The sequence below is a fragment of the Centruroides sculpturatus genome, unplaced genomic scaffold (assembly GCF_000671375.1).
Source record: "Centruroides sculpturatus isolate CEXI.00-Female unplaced genomic scaffold, Cexi_2.0 scaffold34, whole genome shotgun sequence".
NCBI lineage: Eukaryota > Metazoa > Arthropoda > Arachnida > Scorpiones > Buthidae > Centruroides > Centruroides sculpturatus.
The window spans coordinates 1,095,201-1,114,727 of record NW_019384328.1 but is presented as its reverse complement, the minus strand read 5'-3'; the positions used below and the strand labels follow the sequence as shown (position 1 = coordinate 1,114,727).

The 19,527-nt window shown below is 29.3% G+C and overlaps 1 protein-coding gene across 1 annotated transcript in view; it reads left to right on the top strand.

Moving 5' to 3' along the window:
• The window catches only part of LOC111628805 (dynein heavy chain 2, axonemal-like), a 116,449-nt gene that overhangs the window by 52,283 nt on the left and 44,639 nt on the right, over window positions 1-19,527 (top strand). The window contains exons 9-12 of the mRNA XM_023372652.1: window positions 4,525-4,730; window positions 8,345-8,474; window positions 10,482-10,664; window positions 17,733-17,867. Coding sequence (XP_023228420.1) covers window positions 4,525-4,730; window positions 8,345-8,474; window positions 10,482-10,664; window positions 17,733-17,867 — 654 coding nt within the window. The remainder of the gene's footprint in view (window positions 1-4,524; window positions 4,731-8,344; window positions 8,475-10,481; window positions 10,665-17,732; window positions 17,868-19,527) is intronic.

The window sequence follows — 19,527 nt, the reverse complement described above, 5'->3', positions numbered from 1 at the left end:
AAATGATCCAGATTTTGAAAGGAGTGCAAAAGCAAAATGAGGCATTTTGGATGCGATCTTCTGCTACCAACATTTTCTTAAGGAAAGAAAAAAGCGACAAATGAAACTTCACGACTTTATTGAAAAGAACAAGAATTTCAGAAAAGCCAGGACCTTTGTCACAAAAAATGAACTTTACATTTTTGTGTGCATATGTTTGTGTTATTTAATATATATTACTATGCAAATTAATATAAAAATAACTTAAAATTAAAGTAAAATTTGTTTATATTTGGTCATGTGTTTCCCTATCCCTATTTCCTCTATGTTAAAATGACCACGTTTAATGCTGTTTCGCTTAGCGCTTTGTTGTCTAGGAACGCATCCCCGCATTAAGCAAGGTCTTACTGTATTTAATTTATAATTCATTAATTTAAAATTTAAATATTTCAGTAGTTTAGCACATTGTGAATGTTTTTTTTTTATTTTTAACTTATATAACTATTATTGCTGTGTTCCAGTACATTTAGGTTTTTTAAATTAAATGTTGATAGTCTACTGTTGTGTAGAATGTAGATTCAAACCCAATGTGGCCTCTCAATTTGTCATGATTAGTAAAGATCAGGATATTTTTTTCTAGCCCATGTTGGTCAGTTCATTGTAGATCAGGCCTGTCTGCGATGAAGGAAATTGTGGCAAAATACTGTACATGCAGTAAATATTAAAAGTTTGTCATGATCAAAATATTTGCTATTCTTATTTAGAAGAAAATCTTGAATCCATTTAAAACTTGGAAGAAATGCAGATAATGGAATGATCATTAGGATCATTATGGTTATCAGCAGCTCTGAGTTTATAGTCCTGTCTGCATCTTATAATATTTAGGCTATATTGACGAAGACTATAACCACAGTCATAAAAAGACATTTAATGGACCACTTGTGAATAAAATTCATTGTTTTCAGATAGAGAAGGAAGTAGGAAAGATGAAAGGATGGCTAAAGATCTGCACCCACTGTCTTTTACTTCTCTCTACTTCTCACAATTTCAGTAAAAAAAATCCTGGAAATGAAACTGGTATAGGATAATTTTTTAGCATTCTCTGTTATCTTTACAGATATACCCAAAGTAAAGAGAGAAGAAGAATATTATATATCCTCAGAAAGAAATAAGGAACTCCTTACAGATATCTCATCAAAACTGAGTCATGATTCTATGTAAGCAATGAAACACCAGAGAAAAAGTTGTTTGTAAAGCTTTCAATATTTGATGCAAGATAAAATGCAGAGAGGACCAAAAGTAGGTACACATTAGTCAACACGTGAGGGAGGACATCTATGTGATTGAGATACATAAACAAGGACTGAATACAATTTTCTATATCTTTCTATATCTATGTCTACATACTATATGAAAAAATACAGATAAACAAGTACATACTGACTGATTTCTAACTGTGTACCTACTTTTGGCCCATCCTGTATAATGAGATTTTTGTCTGATATTTGACTATATAAATTCTTACTATACGTTTATAATTTACTGATTAATTATATTTTATTCTGCTCTGAATTTTGATGCTGATGATGGAAAATGTAATAAGCAGAAAAATATTTTAAGTTTGAAATTTTAAGTTTAAGTTTCAATATTAAGTATAGCATTAAGAAGAAATGATTTTTCTTTTAAATAGAAGAGGATATAATAAGACTCACTTTTTATACATTATCAAAATGTTTTTGATATATTATGATAAGATTTTAAATTATTTATATATTGTAACACTAGTTTTCAAATATTTCAGATAAATGGAAAACAAGTTTCAAAATGAGATTTTAGAATATGAGATTTGTTGCACATGTTACTGTAAAAGCCCGTATATTGGTAAATCCTAGGTTTTACTTGTAAATCTTTGGATTTACCAATATGAGTTGGTAAATGTAAGGATTTTTATAAAGTGAGATGATTTTCCGGGCTCTTAGCATTAGAATTTGGTACATGCTAGGTTTTACTAAAGACAATTAGTAAATGTTGCTTTTGGAAATAAAACTATGAGTATTTTAATAATCATTTATTGCAGTTATTATAAACAATCAACTTACTAAATCCTATTTATTAATAACTAGTGAAACAGTTTAAAAATACTTTTTTTAACATAACAAAAATGAAATTATCTTGTCAAAAATAATATAATAGCCTACGTTGGCTAAGCTAATCAGTAATCACAGTATTTTTTTCTTATCATTTGGTATTCATTGTTATTTAATAAAAGTAAAAAAAGGATTTTACTCGTTACAACATGGAGAGCTATCGTGGCATTTAGAGTTACAAAGTAATCCTGATGGCTTGCAAGCACTTTTCTTTGTTACGCATTTTTTTAGGCGGTTGCATTTCTTGAAACCTTGTCCTCCGGTCAAAGACAATTTTGCGACAACTTCTCGAAGACTCATTTCTTTATCTTTAACAACTTTTATCTTGATAGTCTTCAGGGCATGAGATTAAATTGATTTTGCGTATAAAGCTGCTTTAGTACTCCAATTTTGGTACCTAGTTGGTAAAACTCATTTACATCTATCACAACTGCAAATAATGCTTTTTGGGTTGGTTTTAGCTTTGTCAATTTCAGGCACTTTCAGTCTACATTTTGGCCAATTTTCACATTTGGATATTTATCAACAGATGTGGCTTTCATTTTTTCAGCTTGTTTCTCCAAACTCAATTTTGTGTTGTTTCTTATAGTGACTACAGATTCTATCTCTTTTGGTATTGGCTCTATAGTTACAAGAACTTCCTGAGACTCAATCGTGTTTTCTGTCTCTGAATCGTTACATTGGAATCATCGGTTATTTGCTTTACCTTCATCTTCTCAGTAATAATCATTTCATCTTCTTGTGTTTTATTGTTGACAGTGCTATTGTCTATATCCCCTTCTGACTCATTTTCAACAATGCTTTTTTCATTATCTTGTTTGATTGCATTTTCGACATCATTATTTTGTTCCGTATTGTCATGCACATGCAACAACTTCACTAAATCTTCTTCAGATCTTATAACTCTAATCATATCACTAGGGATTGCTGAAGTTGCAAGACCCATTTTCATTGGACAACCAAACATTGCTTCATAGGGAGAACATTTGATTCTCTCGTGATATGCTCTATTTTTCATTGCCTGGATGAATCTTAAACCCTCTGTCCACTTTGATAACTGATTGGTTTCCACCCACGTGCTCAACATATTTTCTGTCTTGATTAGCACGTTCCACTGATCCTTGACTTTAGCTATGTCTTGCCTTTCCATGTACGATTTTTACATCCGGCCACATGGAACATAAACTCTCAATAACTTGGTTAGAGAATTCTTGGCCATTATCGGAATGAAGGATGCGCGACGCTCCAAAAGTGGTGAAAATATCCAAAAGATGGTATGCAACTTCTACGGCGTGTTTAGTTTGAAGCACACGAAGGATCACAAATTTGGACTAAAATAAATTTATAATTTTTATCTGGGGTAGTTTGTAGATCTATTAGATCAACCTGACAGCATGAGTTCATTTCACTGTGAAGTGAAATGAACTCATGATGACAATGCTCTTTTTCAAAGTCTTCTGTTTTTTTTGGCAAGGTTGACATAGCTTCAAATATGTCATAGTAGCCTCAACTGTTACATTTTGATACTTGTGGTTACATTCCTTAAGCATCCGTGTCCTTCCATCGTGGCCAACAGCAACATGCATTTCTTCGAGAATGTTGAATAAGTCCTCGTAACAAATGTAATATCTTATTTCTCCATCCTCCTCCTTCATAAGCGCAATTAGTTTTGCTTCGCCACCTATAGTCAAAATGTCATAATGCTTTATACGCCTGTAATGAACAGCTTGTTTCTTTTTCATGTTCTTTACAGCTTTTACTTCCTCCAAACACCTTGCATATTTGTCCCTATTGAGATAAAAGTTATCATCTTTCTTGCTTGCAATGAGCTCATCCATTATTTCATAAAATCTCCGTTTCACACACATAAATAACTTTTAGACAGAGAAATCTCAAACAAGATTAGAATTAACGTGCATGTTCTAACGTGTGAAACGATAGGATGCAGTGAGCAAAGGTGACAGCGTGGTGCAGTGTGAAAATCGGGGACTATTTTTTTAACATTTATCATGTCTCCGAGGTAAAACCTAAGGTATACCGAGTAAATGCTGATAAAAGTTCTAAATTAATGTTGATCGCAGAACATTTCTGACTTTTACCACAAAGATTTGGTAAATCTTAGGTTTTACTGGAAGATCTTAGGATTTACCATAATTCGAGCATTTACAGTAACACATATATTGGATAACTGTTAGAAAAATTTTATTTTGTATTGCACTTGTTGATTCTTTATTACAAGGATGTGATAATATATTTTTAAAACCTTATAAAAATTTTTATTTTAAAATATAAATATATTTCTTTTTATTTTTGGTGTCTTTTCATATGAATTTCAATAATAATTTGTTTTATTGCATTCTGTGAAGTTTAGTAAATATTTGTTTCAAAATATTTTAAGGTATGTGATTGTGAAATGCAGTTTGGTCGTTGGCAAGATGGCAAACAAATATCACTTCCAAATTTTAGTGGACAGAAAGGGTTTGAAATTACAAAAAATTTAAAAGAAATAGAAGATAATTTTATGTATTCTTTAAAATTATTAAGTGAAGCGAAAAATTCAGCATTTGATGTGTGGTCAACAACATGGCATAAACATTATAGAATGTAAGTTAATTATGATATCTTTGAAATTTAAGATTGAAAATACATACATAAAATTATAAATAAATATTTAAATTTTTGCAAAATAAAATAGCAACAAATTTTTATATATGTTTAATAAATATATTATGTAATATTAATTCTATGCTTTTAAAATAAAATTTTGAATAAATCATTAATATAGAAGTTATTTATAATAATAAATGCTCTTGGAATTATATTAATATATTAACATTTTCTGGATAATGTCACAATACTTCAACAACATATTTTGGATGCTGTTAGTATTATTGGGATACAATTAGAAATAATTGTAGACTTATAAATTCCCACCATTGTCTGTCTGTCTTTCTTTATTCTTGAGAATTGAGTTAGATAGATAAAGCTGAAACCAGATACAGAAGCTTAGAGGCAGGAGGCCACGATTAACTATATGAATTTTCAATGCAAACTGGAAGTCACGCTATTTCAATTCAAAAATTTTTTCCTGTAAGGAGTTAGATAGATGATGGCATGATTTTATTGTTAACAGGAAAAGTATTATGTACAGGGACAGGGAACTACTAATTTGAGGTGGAAAGCATATATTTTAAATTAAATAAATTAGAAAAATATGATTAAAAATTGCAGCCTGACATTGTGATGTCAGAATAAATAATTGCTCATTTTGTGTTAACTTTTGTATTAACACTTTAAACAATTTGGTTAAATATGTTTTATTAATCATGCTAACTTAATTTTTGATGGAAATTGTAAACGGATTTTAAATATTTATTCCTTGGTATTAAAGATGTTTTCCAAATTCAGTAAATAATAATCAAGGAATATTCAGAGATTAGATTTAACTAAATTACTAATTTGTTATATTTGATTTAATAAAAAATATGATTTACAAGATACAGTAAGACCATGTTCCTAGACGATAAAGCACTAAATGAAACAACATTAATTAATTAAACGAGGTCATCTTAACACAGAGTAAATAGGGAAAGGGGATCATGAAACCAAAAATAAATAGATTTTACTTTAATTTTAAGTTATTTTTATATTAATTTGTATAATAATATATATTAAATAACACATAAACATATGCACACAGAAATGTAAAGTTCATTTTTTGTGACAAAGGTCCTGGCTTTTCTGAAATTCTTGTTCTTTTGTAATAAAGTCTTTAAGTTTCATTTGTCGCTTTTTTGTTTTCTTAGGCAAATGTTGATAGCAGAAGATTGTATCCAAAACGCCTCATTTTGCTTATGCACTTCTTTCAAAATCTGGATCATTCGCTACAATTTGATCAACGATTTCAGTTATCATTACCAAACTTTTACTAAGGGAATCTGTAGAGAAATTTTTTGGGTTCTTCATTTTCAGAATCTCTGTTTTCCAGTTCCATGTGAATTCCATGTTCTGCTAGTTTTCAAAGGTTATTGTTAGTAAGTCTCTCACCAGAAACCTGCGGTAACTCCTCAATATCCTGCTTGTCTACATCTCCTAGTCCTGCTATATCGATTAGGTTTGTGAAATCTGCAAGTCATATAAAGATGCACACTCCAGATCAGATAAAATAAAACACAATTATTTATTTACTCGCTAGTTCAAATACAGATTTCATAGGATACCAACAATTCTAGTTGTCCCTTTTTCCGAACCGAACATCCGATTAACTAAAATTGTCTTACTTAATACTAGGTTCCTATTACTACTTAAACTAATTGAATATAGCCAGCTTATTCGAAGATTTAGAAGGTGAAAGAGAAGAATAAGGAAAGAGGGTACCCAAAACTTGATGATGCAGGTTGAATTGTGTGGGCTCGTGGATGAGGCTTCTCGTCGGTCTGGGGGGCTGATTCACTTAATTCTTGTTTCACACTGAGATATTAATCCAAAAGGGGCGATCCGTCTGGTTCCTCTCAATTAAGTTCCTTTTTCTTTCTCTTGTTCTAAAGTCCTCTCTTTCTTTTCTCACCATACAATCAAACTTACAGGGGAGGCTTTCCTTTCGATCTCCCCTTTCCACTTCCTTCCTCTCAGTCTCCCATCCTTTCCCTTCTCCTCTCACTTTTAGTCTCACTTCCCGTCTGCCGTCATTTCTCCTCTCCCTTAACTCCCTTCGTTCTCCCCCTTCTTAACTCCTCCTGGTTCCTCCTCTTACCTTAGTCCACTCATATCCCCTCGCAAAAGCCTTCCATTCATTCCTTTCCTCTCAGTCCACCCACACACTCAAGTCAATGGGAAGACGATAACATTATAGAAGAGTAAACAAATAGGACAGACGAAGGTAAAGTGAAGATATATATACAAATCATATGGTTTAAAATATGGTGTGTAGCCTCAGGTTGAGTTTGGTCAACATAACAATACAGCAATAGGCTCTTCTCATTGAGAATTCTTGAATACCTTCATCCATAACTTCTTCCACACTTCGTTCATGCATTTATCAGTTAATTCTTGCCAAGCAAAGTCGATATTTCCAATATCATCCATGATGATATATTTTTTTCCAAAATTGCACCAAACAAACATAGATGTAAGGAAAGTCCAGCACTATGACAAATTGCCGTCTTTTGCTGATTGGTTCGTGTTTGGGAATAATTGTATTATATATGAATCAATGAAATATCACAATAATTTGAAACAGTGTAAATTATGTGCTTTTTTTAAGGCTTTGAGCAAACTGTGTTATATCAAATCAGCATTAATCGCGGCAGTGTTAGCGGGGTCTTACTGTATTTTTATTTTGAAGTGTTCTATAAATGTTAATTTATTGTAAAAATAAATATAAATTTTGATTTGTTTAATAATTTTGAAAAACTCTCAAATATGCTTTATTTTGTTTTTTCCAGTCTTCAAAAATAATGCTTTCCAATATTTTTTGTTTATTTTTTATGACCATATAGCTAATTGCCTTCCCACAAATAATATATAAGATTTTCAAAAATACAGATCAAAAATTTTTTTCTGTTGATTCAGATTTGAAGAATGCCATTCATTAACATAAAAAAATTTAAAATGACCATTATTGTTAAGAAATTTTTAATAATTAATTTGATTGATATTTTATAAAAGATTATTAGTCAAGTTCCAAATTGTTTTTTTTTATTTAAAAAAATATATAAAAAAAGTCGAGTAATTTTTTCCAAGTCAAAGATTTTCATCATTTTCTGATATTTATTTATGTTACTTTCAACTTCCCTAACTCAAATTTTAATATTTATTCTATCCAAAATGTACCTGCAAGATTGATTTCATTAGTTACATTGAACATTATGCTGAAAGATGTTACATGGACTGTTTAAAACAAAAAAACTATCAAAAATTCTTCATGTAATGCAAGAGAAGTAAAATATAAAACTATTCAGATTGGCATTTTTTGTTTACTATTGTTCTCTAGCTCAAATCAATAGTAACTCAAAATTTTTTCTTGACTCTTGGAGCTTCAAGTTAGAGAAATTTTACTGTATATGCAAAATCCTATTCTCTTGGCTGGGCACTAGACTTGACTTTGAAATACGTGCTACTTTGAATTATTTGATATTGAAATAATAAGGTTTTACTGTATTAAAATAGTAATATTAAAGTTTATACAAATTTATTAAAGAAATTCTTAAAACTTTAAGTTTCAGGAATAGTATTCAAGAGTTAGAAAGAAGTGTTTTAAATGTTATTGCACAAGGTTTTGATTTAGTGAAAACAGTTAGTCATGGTTTAGAAATTTTACAAGCATTTTCAAGTATTTCTGCCAGAGAGGTAAGCATTTTTTTTTATTGAAGTATATTTTAACTTTTGTAATGTTATGTAATTATTGTATAAAGACAATAAGTGCATGTTTAGTGAGTACAAGGACTCCAAAAGACTGTAAAAGAATAAGTGAGCACAGGGACAACATATATATTAATTGCTTTGATAGCATGTTTTGCATTTAGGTGTGTTCTTAGTACTGCATGTAACCTGTTCTAGTAATCAAGTGTTAATCTTTGTTTTATCTATGCATGTTCTGTAAGTTTGTCTTGTTGAAATTCTAAATATTTGTAAAACTTGCACTCTTCCATGGACTTGATAATATCTCCATTTCTGAATACAGATTCTTTTTTCTTTAGAATTCCTTTTTCAATGTGGAGTATTTTTGCATTTGTCTAGACCAAATTTCATTTATATATCATATAAGTGTGTGTGTGTGTGTGTGTAGTTTGTAAGAGATGAAGAAGCTGATTCTGTGTGGTGTAAAGTTTGATATCGTCCACATATAGGAGGTATGATAATGTAAACAGTGTTGTTTAGTTGTGTCTGATATTATAACCATATTGTTGTTATTATGTGGTGTTGTTTTGGAGCATATCCAACACAGCATGTATATCAGTGCCTAGCACTATTCTGGACCAAAATAAAGGCATTACTACAGAAAAGAAATGTTTTGTTTGCATGTTATTTATATATATAATATATATATATCTGTGTTTAAGAATTTCCTGTTACATGTGTTTAGTATGTAGATTGTGTGTGCTGTTATGAAACCCTAATGTTTCGAAACTTTTGTGTAATGTATATGGTAAGATGTTACAAACATCTTGCCACATACATACCACATGAAAGAATTACAAACAAACAATACGTATCCCACCATGGAAAATGGAAAATAGTATTTATTAGTATGGGAAAAAATATAACTATTAAGCTTAGACATGTTTATATATGATTGTTTTATCATTAGAATACATTATCTAATGAACTTCAAAATCATATTTAGTTTGTATATGACAATTTTTTCAGACATATCAGGACACTTTCAGACAAATTGGAGAACTTGTAACATAGCTCTTTCCTTCAACTCAATGATTTTGTAATTTAGATTAATTAGATTGTGTTGATGAGTATAAAAATTAAAGTTCAAAATCTACCAGCTCAAAATCTTTGAACACAAACTTCCTGATTTTAAATATTGGTGAATAGAATTAGTAAAATTTTCTTGTAAACTGAGATTGCAGATTTTCAAATTTTCTAATTTAATTTTGGATAATAATAATATCGCACTGAAGATTTGGTACTACAGGTATACCTCGCCTTACGTCAGTAATTGGTTCCAGGAGAACGACGTAAGTCAAAAAACGACGTAAGTCGAATTTACTTGTCTCCGAATCTACTTGTCACTAGGCTAAACCATAAATTACCATTCCCGGTTCTGTATTTTATTTATTAATGCATTTTTAATAATATATGGTTAATAANAAATTAGTAGTTCAGACTATTTACAAAAAATTATTTAATTTTTGAGTCTATCAATTAATTTTTTTCATGCACCATAGAAGTACACCTTTTACATTGGTATTGTAAGGGCTTGAACCTGATATAAATTGTATAAAACTTGATAGTAGGGTGAGAAGATTTACTTTATTTTTTAATGTTAAGGCATCAGACATATTCATAAAATAATATTTTATAATAGCAATATGCTTTCATATGATATTGTCTATCACAATATTTTATTATAATAATATCAATTATTATGATGTTTTTATGTATAGAGGTTTTATAGTCAACAGTATCTTAACAATGATGTATTTGTTTATTTTCATACTATGAATAAGTGTAATACACTGTTTATCATTATGTAGTTTTTAAAATTTTGTGTATTGATTATTTTTCATAATTTGAAATATATTGATTTCTTTAATTTATATACTTATTACTTTTTTAAATATTAAAGACTTATAAATGTTCAAATATGATTAATGTTAATCATATCATTTATTTTTTTAGGAAGTTTCACGAGGCATTAATAAATTTGTTTCACAGATATATATACTCTTCAACAAAGAACTTGATGCAGTAAAACTTGATTTATTAAATAAAAAAGTCTTTTTGCATCCACTTGCTCCAAAATATAGTGGAATGGCTCATTGGGCATACTTACTTTTACAAAGAATTCAAATTCCTATGCAGGTAATAAATAGTAGTTATGCATAATTTTGGTATTTTGGTCAATCTTACTTTTCAATATGAATTTGCAATCATTATTTCAAATAATAGAAATGAAAAAATATTTTTTTAAACTTGTAAGTTTTAAAATCTTTAATTCTGTTATGAGAAATATAATAAATATACTGTAATTTTATGTGGACAATCTGAGGCTTATTCAGAGGAAAGCTAATTTGAGAGAGGATATAGGCTATACAATGAGATAAGTTACATTTGGATTTTATGCTGAGAGGTTGCTAAATTCTAATCACAAATTAAAATTGATTCACTTTATAATTATTTTATATTTAATTTTTTTTGAGTTTATTTTATTATTATTACTGTAAAAAGGAAATTAATCATAAAATAAAATTATAAATTGTATTTATTTATTTTTATACTTAACTAGCTGCAAGGACCCGCTTCGCTGGGTTTTTATTTGTTCGTACATTTGTATGTAATATAGTTTTTGTTTTTTATATATAAAAGACTGTTTTTCTAAGGGTACGTTCGTAAAGTCAAACGAGTTAAACGCGTTAGTAACGAATCGTTCGAATAGTAGTAGCCTCGCTCAGTGCGCATGCTCTGCGGTGATGACGTTTCGAACGAAACTCTAACGAAGTTCACGAAGGAAAGAGTTAGTTCACTTCGTTAAGAAAATGGCGCCCGACGATATCAATGTTTCTAAATCTACTCGAGTGTTTAAATTGTGAATTAAAAGATGAAATGATTGAAGTAAATGTCTACCTGAAGCAATCTAAGAAAAATATTTCGGATAAGGCTGTACTAGCAACATTCGTATCTTTGATTTTAGAAACAGCCATTTAGTTCTAAATGAATCATTCGAAAAGTCTAACGAAATAAGAATAACGATGACATCATTCTCGTTTAACTCGTTCGACTTTACGAACGTGCGTTAATTAATCTAGAATCTAGCTGCAAGGACCTGCTTCGCTGGGTTTTTATTTGTGGGCAAAAAGTAACGATAGTGAAGATTAAGATAATTACATTATAGCCAATTATACCCGTTTTCACAGAATGCAAGAATTAGGTCCCCCGTTTCCAGACTAATTAGAGACCTGGTCCCGATTCTATTTCTGAATGTCTCCTGTTCACGTCAAGTCAAACGAACTATTTTCAATGTTTCTGGAACGTTTACAATCATTCTATAATCGAACGAATATTCGAATTTTATGTTTGAATTAAATTCGAACAAATTCGAACAAAACATTTGAAATAGAAAGCCACTTTCAACCACTTTCAGCTTCATATCTCCCTTATAGCTATCGAGACGCAACCCCCCTGGTGCACGAATGGAGACTTGGGGCTAATACCACATACAAACACCATTCACATGCGATGTGTAGTTTTGGCGGAAAAGTGAAACATAGGGACATACATGTCCATTTATATATATATAGATTTACATAATGGGATAGTTTATAAATACCTGCAATTGAATTATGGGAATTGCCAGTGAGTGCAGAGATGAATTTCTCCATTTTCAGAAAGATTTCTCTGTAGCCATTTCCTTGTTAAGGCTAAGTATTATATCATACTATGTAAAGCGTCTTTAAATGTGAATTAATGAAGGCAATACATAGGCATGCACTTGTGTGTTTACGTTATTGCACTAGACTATTGTTTTTGCTAAATTTTATACAAATGTTAGTTTTATTAATGTAAAATAGGTTTCTAAGTTAGAGTTTCAAAAAATAAATCAAAAAGGTAATGTCATCTTTAGTTTTGATTTTGTTAATTATTATTTTGATTAATTTAATTATAGGATTTATTTTATTAATTCCTGTTTATCTTGTTATTTGATATAACAAGATAAATTATTTTTATATAATAAAACTTTTTATTTTAAATCTTAATAATTCAATGATTCTAAAAAGATGAAATTGTTAATTAGAAAAAATATAACTAATTAAAAACTTTAATTTGCAAAATATGGCAGATAATTGTTAATAAATAGCATTGTCTATAAATGTGTCAGAATAATTCATTATTACACATCACTTTTACAATAAAATTGAATTAAGTAACGTTAATGTGAAATAATAATAACAAATTTAAGGAGAGAGTTTTCCTTATGCCAAAATAACTATGCAAAAATGGTTGCACAGAAATGTACAATTCTGATGAAATAATCTGGAAATTAACATGATTATTACAGCATATTTAGGCTTGGTTATTTATGTGTATCTGAAGTGATCAGTTAACAGAAATAAAACAGAAAAAGCAATATTTTAGTCTTGAGATTGTAACTTCTAAACTACATATCGGTAATTATCTTGCTTTCAATGGCTGCCTCAGAAGCATGGGATACAATATGGCAGGTTATGTGAAGGTTTTATTTTCATTCTTGCAATTTTGTGTGGAGTATATGCCATTGTAAATTAGCCATACAAAATTACAGTAATTGTTAAAAACTTGCCAGTTTGTTTCATAATAGATATTTTTATTAATAAAAGTGTCCTTCATTGTCTGTTACCATATATTATGATTTTTGATTATACAATCAACACTTTGAGTCATACATACATACATACATACATACATACATACATACATACATACATACAGTACATTAGTTTGTTCTGGTGCAGTGGTGTGCCGTTATTGGAAGCGATGGATACGCCACTTCCCTTGAATTTTCTAAAATATAAATACATATTAATTTTAATTATATGAAAATAATTGCACAATATTTTATTATAACCGCATTATGTATCTTATTACAAATTTCTATACTACACATGAAAAAAAAGATAAGATCGCTATTGTATATTCGAATATTAGTGGCGGAGTGGAAGCGCTGTATTGTCAGCATCCAAAAAGCCAGATTCACACATGTGCTTTACAGAGCACCAACATTACCCAGTTTATCTGGTGGAAGCCTTGGATGGATACTGCAGGTATACCGCATCCAATTCTATCCAGAACCAGTTCTGAGCTGTTAGCCGCCTGCCTGCTAGGTATTTGGCCGCCCTCACCAAATTATGTGAATCATGAGTAGATTTATAACTTAGTTCAACCGATAAGAATTTACTGGTATGTTTTTATGATAGTTCTGTATAGTTGACAGGAGTTAAAAAAAACCCATTAAAATATGTTATTTTAATTCCGCTCTCCAATTTTATATTATTTATGGATTTTAATGTTAAACCAGTGATATTACGATTTCGTATATCCCATCTGTAAGGGGATGTAGAAAAAAACGTGTACAATTCTTGTATAATGTTAAAAAATTAACTGTTACTTTGACAGCATCATTTACAACTAAATTTAATGAATGAGAGAGATGCATGAGGTACAGAAAAAGCTCTAGAATTTATTTTCCTAACATTTACGATTTATGTATCCGTTGTCATAAAAATTTTTCATTCCACTTTTTTCCCGCGACTATAAATATTCGAGTTCAAAGTAACCGGTTTCGACTTATTTCTACTTAAGAAGTAGTTAAATAATTAAGCGATTAGGGAATTGGGGACATAAATAAAACCCTGCTGAAAGAGATGGAATTTTACTTAAAAACTTAACCGAACCAGCTCTAGCCGAGTACAGTGGAGACAGATTTCTTCATATTGTTAATGTAATAAAGACAGAAACTGTTCCAGTTCAATGAGAGTGACCAAAAAGTTGTAAATTTTGGAAATTTCTGAGGATACTTGGTCCTAAAATGAATTAGAAAACAAATGACTATTAAGTTTAACATATTTAGATTTTTACAGCTATGGTGAGAAATGTTTAAAATTTACAACAACCCTGTCGCATCCTTTGAGATATACTAGTGATGCAACAAAAGAGGCATTTGACATTAACCGGTATCGGCACCCTCGGGATTTGGCTGCCTGCGTGCACGCACGCACCACACACCTAGCAGGACCGTCTCTGATTCCACTTGTAGGGAGCTATTTGACTAAGCGGTTAAGATTTAAAAAGTAAAGAAGATTTTATGTTATTTTTATGTACGTTTCTTTTCAAAGCTATATTTAATTATAATTTTCTTTAAAAGTATATTCATACAATTGAAGAATATTTTGTACCAGGTATGTATATCCACCACACATTTTATTTCACCACGTAAGTTTTTATAATTTTATTTCTAATTTTAGCACTTATATCGTGGCTAGCGATTCAGAATGTTATTGCGATATTGAAAATTTATTTTAAAAAAGTTTTGGCTCAAGATCATATAATGAAAAAGAAAACATTATTAAAAGAGAGAGGCCAATGCCTAAGTTAAATATAAACACTTCAATAAAAAATTTGTTTGACATTTTCACGATAAGATGGATATGCATAAAAATGCAAAAATTGTTTTGTTGGCTTGCCTACCATTTTCAAATGAAATTAGTGTGTGGAATAAGAATGGCTTTGACAATTTAGCTGGCAAAGACACGAAAAATCATCGATTCTTTTGTATTTGAAGCAATTTGGAAATCAAAGTGGAATAGAATTTAACATTAGTAAATAATATAAAATAAATATTGAAAATTATAACAAGATAGTTACGGCTAATAGATATATTTAAATTAATAGATGTTATATGTTTTTATCAAAGCAAGAATTGGCATTTAGAGGGCATAGGGAATCTATTGAATCTAATAACAGAGGTAATTATATTGAACTTTATTAATAATTATTAATAACTATTTATTAATTATGTCAGATAAATCTATTAAAAATACATTTAAAGAATTAGCTGATTGCCTCTTGAAGTTGGCTTCTTACAGGAAACACAGCTTCCCTATCATCAAATGTCACGGCATGCCACTGTTCTGGTGTAATCAATAAAGTTTCATATCATGACCTTAAATAACAAACAAAACTTACTAATACATCTTAGCTTGCAGCCGAAGTTTATTACTTCACACGTTTTCGGTCATGTTAAATGACCTTTCTCAAGAAAAAGCAAATAAAAGATAAAAACTGTAAAAATTGAACGCTTAGTACAAACGAACAAGCTTTTCAAATGTTTTTGAACTAGCCTATAATCCGTTGCAATTAATGACATCAGTTTTAACCTTGCAACGGAAGTATAAACAATCCTAAAGATTATATAAATATCCAAAAATCATAAGTATAGAAAGTTACCACCTCCGATCATCGCACATAAATACATAGCTTAGAATATAAGGATGCATAGTATCTGCTTCCTTCGATTATTAAGGCTTTATATTAAGCTTGAGGACCATGCTGCTGATATTTTTGTCGGTACTCGAAAGTTGATTGCAAGGCCTTTATGGTTTGCTTTACAAATCTGCCAGGCTTCCACATAATGCCGGTGTTTACATTCTCGAACTACCTGCAGTAGTCTTGCTTGGTCCCATTCAGCTGTTAGTAAAGTTAAATTCTTGGGAATAACATTCATGCCTAACTTATTATTTGATAAACACTATAAAAGCTCAATAACAAAGGCAAAAATTTAATAAATAATATGATAGTGTTATTCTGTAAAGCTAAAAGGAAGAATTTGGGAATACATTTTTAACTCTTTAATTCAATTATCATTAAGTCGATGTGTTACGCATCTTTAATCTGGTCTACAGGTAAATTCAATGATTTTGAAAAAATACAAAATACTTTTATTTGTAGAATTTTCCAATTAGAATACAATATTCCTGGCAGCATTCTAAGAATGGAACTAAGTACATATAAATTAAACACCATATTAATAAAAAGGTATATAAAATTTCTACAAAAAATTATAAATTCTGAAGATTTAACAACAAAATTACTGAATGTATTATATCAAACATCAAAGATCACAGATTTAAAACAAAATTGGATAGTACAACTATCGAAGATATTTAACACATACGGATGTTTGATGAGACTATTTATGGATCAATCATATATCAATGAACAGCAAAATAATTTATTAATACATAGAATAATGGAAAACTCTATTGTCCAAGATATCAAAGACATACAGAAACGAAATAATACAAGCTGGTATAAAATAATTTTAAATTACCCATTAAATAATAGTTATATGCTGACAAATCTTGCGTTTAATGTTAAAAAAATTCTTTATATAGTTAAGACTAAACAAAAACGGGATAATTATTAATGATAAATTCTTAGACTACTCTCAATCCAAATGCCCAAGTTGTAGTAAGACATTATCAAAATTTCATATTCTTTGTGAAGATTGCAACGGAAATGAGAATATTCAAATTCTGATATTGGTCGATTAGTTAACTGCTCTAATGAAACAGATATGTACAAGTTCCTTGACAAAGCAAACATCAATACTATCTTTAAGTTATATAACTATGCGAAGCAACTTGTGAATAAAAACGTAGAGTAAATTAGTAAATGTATGTACTACATGTTAGATAACTAATGTTAAATATCTATATGAAGAAGGTTCTAATGGTGGCGGAAGAATATGTTGTATTAATAAATCTCATCCTTGTAACAGGCGAAAGCCTTATACGCTAAATAAACTTTGATTTGATTTGAAAAATATATCTGTAATTACTATATTCAACTACAAAAATATTTTGTATAAAAATAAAAATCGAAAATATTCTTATTTCTGTGTTTCAATACGTGTATTGAAATATCCTTATGTATTTTTATGTTCAAAAGTAGACAGCTCAAATAGACACAACCGTACTGCTTCAGACCTTAAATATAAAAGACTTTTTAACAAATATAATCACAAATGTTTTTAGGCTCACAGTCCACCCTTAATGGAACAAAATCTAAAACTAGTAGTGTTTCCTTAAAGATGACTTTTGCATGTATGAATTAATTTTTCTGAAACAAGATAAAGAAGACGAAAAAATTATAATCATTTGTCTAAGTGCAAATTGACTTTTAATATTATAGCTTTCTTATTATAATTTATTATACATAAAGATAGAAATAGTAAGTATCATTTTATTGAAAATTCTTGATAAAATGGAATATGTAATTAAATGATAAAATTTCCTAATAAAATTGTTTATTTTCAGCATTATATGATTATTTATTTTAATTATTATTGCATAAAGTTAATTCAGAGGTTTCAATTGTTTTGATGTTTGATTTCAGGAATTGAAAGAAGCAAATTGGTTATCAAAGTCAGATATGGAAGAAGATGCATTAATCAAATATCAACAACTTTTTCTTATGTTAAAAGATTTTATACAATATCAGTATAACCAGTGGTGCAAAATTTCAGAAAAAGTAAGTTATATTTATTATATATAATGATATTTCAGATGTAATCTAGAATATTTTTTCTTAAAATATTAATAATAATAATAATTAATTTCCTTTAGATAAATTTTTTTAAACACACATTCTTGTTTCATATATATAAACAAACATATTTCAGGATAGAATTTTTTTAAAGTTTAATACAAAGCAATTAAAGTATTTTTATTATTGACATTATATTCATTTTGCCAATAGCTAAATTTTTTTATGTAAAAATTCTTCTATAAGTTTTAGATGATAGCCAACAAATCTGCCTTTATAAGAATGCTTGAGCAATTTTCAATTTACTCATGAAAAATAGATTGACTTAATGTATTGTATTTATTCAAATAAAGAGCATCATTGAATCTAACAAGGAGACCCTACGGCTTTGGGGAAACAGATTTTGATGATTTTTGATGTAGAGGTAGTACACCATGTTAGTGTAGTATACCTGTAAAATACTAAAGTGCAATACTCAAATTTAATCGAGAAAAATGAACTTAAAGTTTTTTTTAGCACTTTATATACAAGTTATGCGTGCTTCCTCTTGAGCGTCCTGTGGCTGAGTGGCAACGATCCTGACTCGTACTTTTGAGTGCTCGGGTTTGATTCTCTTGTGTATACTTTTTTCCTTTTTTTTATTCATAAATACTTATAATGTATTTATTTATTTACTCATTCATTTATTTTAATTTAATTTCTACTATTCCAAGTCTAATATTTTTACTTTTGTTAACAATAATGGTGCATTCTTGATACCTATGTGTCAACTTTCCCATCTAATTGTGACCTCCGATCTAATTCTCACTAGGAGCGTTTTTTCTATCGGAGTTCTTTTTCACTCACTCTTTAACAGTTCGTTTCTGAATTTCAACACGAATAGACATATTTGTGCAGTGAAATTTATTTTGAAAAATTAATTTATAATTAAAATAATGTCATCAAGAGAAGCAAGTTCTTCACGTTGTAATGAAAAAACTGTTGATGATAACTCTTTATACAGTGATGTATCGAAGCAGTGGCTAAAAGATGGAGTAGCGTATTATGAGAGTTTACTTTACAAAAATAATTTAATTGCAACAACATCTTCTGATACACTATCTGAAAATGCTATTCTGATAGGCACATAATTATACAAAAATACATTGGATGTGTTAAATGAAAAAAATTTTTAATGCTGCAATTAAATTATTTTCGGAAAGTAAACTCTCATAATACACTACTGTCTATTAGCCACTGCTTCAATACAGTTCGAAAAAGTTCGTTTTTCTCGATTATATTTGAGTATTGCACTTTAGTATTTTACAGGTAGTACACTCACATGGTGTACTATCTCTACACCAAAGATCAACAAAATACGTTTCTCCAAAGCCGTAGGGTCTCCTTGTAAAACTCACCTAATTTTTACAGGCTCACAAACAGATTTCATTTTAAATAACAACTTGAGACAAATTTATGTTAACATAATTAGTATGTATTTACCAGAAAATTTTCAGTATAACATTACAATTTGTACACTGAATGATATCATTTTAAAATTAAAATTAATGAGAAAACTAATATGAATTAAGTTTAAAATAATAGTTTTCAAATGCTATTTGTTAAATACTTAGATTCCAGCTTTTGACAACATGAAAGAAACATT